Source organism: Convolutriloba macropyga, unplaced genomic scaffold, assembly GCF_964194025.1.
Source record: "Convolutriloba macropyga unplaced genomic scaffold, txConMacr16.3 SCAFFOLD_1772, whole genome shotgun sequence".
Lineage (NCBI taxonomy): Eukaryota > Metazoa > Xenacoelomorpha > Acoela > Convolutidae > Convolutriloba > Convolutriloba macropyga.
The window spans coordinates 6,448-9,669 of NW_027450986.1; the positions used below are offsets into that span (position 1 = coordinate 6,448).

A 3,222-nucleotide genomic window follows, 5' to 3' on the forward strand; every position below is an offset into this window, starting at 1 on the left:
AGGCCTCTATGTGCCTTGTTAAACATTTGGTTGAATTATCGAGGCATTTTTGGTTTCTAGAGGGGTGTCAATGATCCGTCCTTGTTCCAATTTGATGTAGCGCAGTATCGTGCTCTAAATTACTGTACTCGTGGGCTTTTTTCTATATATTAGGAGTCATCGTATGACTAGTAATTTCTTATGTGTTTTAATTTCTTCTATAGAGAGTTGTTGGAGGTGTGTGAAGGCTTTGAGTTGCTTTGACGACGATAGAAGGATGGTCTTTGCTTGTAGATTGGGTTGTTCAGCTGGGTATTTAAATTTTTGTGATTTTGCTTAACCTTCTAATCTTATTGAAATATATAGACCACTTGGGGATAGGTCGAGTTTTGCATATATCAAGTTCCCCAGGTTGACTGAGGTGCCAAACGCGAGTGACTTTCTGGTCAGACCCATGTCTTAAGAGCAAATTTTTGATTAACTCTAGACCACAACATTTCCTATGGAAGGCTATCTAAGTTCATCCATTCAGTCAGAAACATGCACTAGGAGGTATAATAGAAAAATTTTTCTAAAGAGTTCGATTTTTTTTCTGTAGCAAAAATTTTAGAATCGGCTCCTCCTTAGATCAATTTATTTCTGCATATATCAATTTTATTGAAATAAAAATAGTATAGAAAAATTAAAGAGATTCGTTGAAAGTGAAAACCATTCACTGATCAGAATATTTCGAGAGGAATTGATCAGAGGCAATTTAAAGCGCACAATAGTCTGATCAGAAGTAATGTTGAGCGCACAATCGTGTGGACAAGGGTCTGGGTTTGGTCTGGGCCATGGTCGAACAATCATCTGGAGAGCGATTTGATTTCGGTCTGATCAGAGGTTATTTCTATCTGACAAGGTGTGATCAGAATCAACTTTCAGCGCATTCTGAGCGTACACGGTTTTCGAGCGCACTTCATATTTTTTAAAGGGTATTCTTTTAGGATAAGGGTGTTCTTTTTTCGAAAACTCTGCAATCATCCGCGCAATCCTTGGTTAAATTGGGCAAAATACGCCCCATCCAAAATTAAACAAATTAGATTATTTGTTTTTCGCTTCAGGTATCTACACAGCCGGGACCTAGTGCACAGGGACATTAAACTTAAGAATGTGCTGTTGGACGATATGGACCGGGGCAAGATCACAGACCTGGGATTCAGCAAGCCACAAGCCATGATGTGCGGCAGTGTAGTCGGAACTCCCATCCACATGGCACCGGAATTATTCAAAGGTGCTCGAAACTATAATGTTAAATTCTTGGGTTAAGAGCTTCCGTATGTGCCCCCACCCTCCCCTCAGAATACTATGCACCTCCAATTACTGGGTAACTCCCATCAATTAGTAACAGAAATTAAAAATATAGGACGCGCGCTTTGTGGACGTTGCAAATATTGCGCACCCACTAAGCCTGGGCGCAAAGGAAAACGGAAAAGATTTGTTGCATTAGGACCCGGATCGATGTGTCAGCGAGAGATAGCCGAAAATTTTGTACGAAATCTGCTGAATGTGCTGATATGTATGAAATGTTCTGAATGAATTTACAGATTTTCTTTTAATTGCCGAATGTTCAAAATAAGAATATTTTCTAGCACTTCTTGACACATTTCATACGAAAATTCTACACATACGAAAATTCGCGTTTCAGCCCATTTGTTAGATAGATGCACTTCTTCGAAAATATCTTAATTTCTCACTTTATTACACGATTACGAAACAGAAGAAAGAGATGATCGCTTATTGGTTTACAGAAACGATGAGTGAGACACGCATTGACAGTAATTTTAATTTGAGTCGAAGTCATAAACAGCTAAAAATGTCGAGCAAAATTCTTTTTTATAAAACTTTGTATCTGCTGAGCGCAAAATTTCATATTTAATATTGGTTGAAGACGCTCTTCCAATAGTTTGAGGCTTCAGTTAGGTTATTTTTGCAAAATTTACTGATAGGAATTTTTCAAAAATTTGAAAGAGATTTGGTAAAATGGGAATACATGAACTTTATAGCTGCACAGACCATTGAATTATAGCCCAATTATGACCAATTGTGCTCGATTTTTTCAGCGAAGTCTGTTTTAGATCTGAAATTATAAATTATCGGCAATTTGTGAGCAATGAAAGCAAGTAGAATCCACAGTACACCAACGGCTTCCCTTTTAATTTCTCACTTCACTGTGATTCCTCCAATAATTTTGCAATTACATTAGTTTTGGATGTTCGAAGAAATGCGGAACTCAGAATCTCGTCTAACCCTTTTATACTTTTAGGGAGCTACGACAGCTCAGTTGACGTGTACGCTTTCGGAATTCTCTTCTGGTACATATGCGCTGGAACAGTCAAACTACCGCAGAACTTCGAGCAGTGTTCGAGCAAAGAGAACTTGTGGTCATCAGTGCAGAAAGGTTGCAGACCAGAGCGACTGAGTGCTGTTTTCAATGAACAAATGTGGCAACTTATGACCGACTGCTGGTCTTCGAGCCCTACCAACCGATTAACCCTTGGAGCTATTCAGGACCAATTGTTCAAGATCAAAAACAGAGAAGCTCTTGCCAGAGCAAGTCAAGAAAATGCAATGAACAAGCTGGCATAAATTGACCAACCAGATCAATCAACTTATTTCATCTCATGAATATCATAAATAACTTTTCTTAATAATAAATTAATACTTTTTGTTAACAAGCGTAGTTTTTGAAATTATTGACAATTGCCCGGGCCGAGGATTTTCCCCAAAAATAACGGGGAAAAGAGTGTAAAGAGTGTATAAATAAAAAAATTACCCCCCTATTTCTCCTCTTAATTAAGGGTGGAAGAGTGTAATTCTAGGAGTGTAATTTTAAAAAATAAAGATGGAAGGAGGAAATGAGAATTGATCCCCCCCCCTCTTCCCCCTGTCGAACATGTTACTTCAATTGTCTGCATTAACCATTGCGCCAACTGACACTAGGATCAGATGTTTCAATTTGGTTATATTAGTAATTGTGTAAGAGTGTAATTTTTTATCAGTCCACCCTAAATTACACATTGTAAAGAGTGTAAAAAGAGTGGAGAAAAGAGTGTAACTAAAGTGTAATTTTTTAAAATTACACTCTTACCCTCTTTTCCCCTATAAATAGCAGTGGAATACTCATTACACCCTAATCCCCGCTAATTAGGGGTGGATTAGGGGTGAAACCTCGGCCCGGGTGTGGTCACATACTCATAACAC

General features: G+C 38.3%; 1 protein-coding gene across 1 annotated transcript; it reads left to right on the forward strand.

Moving 5' to 3' along the window:
• The first annotated feature begins 1,058 nt into the window (after positions 1-1,058).
• On the forward strand, positions 1,059-2,690 carry LOC142356320 (dual serine/threonine and tyrosine protein kinase-like). The gene is made up of 2 exons (XM_075408252.1): positions 1,059-1,252; positions 2,285-2,690. The coding sequence occupies exons 1-2, from the start codon at positions 1,147-1,149 to the stop codon at positions 2,605-2,607; spliced, it is 429 nt and encodes a 142-aa protein (XP_075264367.1). The 5' UTR covers positions 1,059-1,146; the 3' UTR covers positions 2,608-2,690.
• The last annotated feature ends 532 nt before the right edge of the window (positions 2,691-3,222 follow it).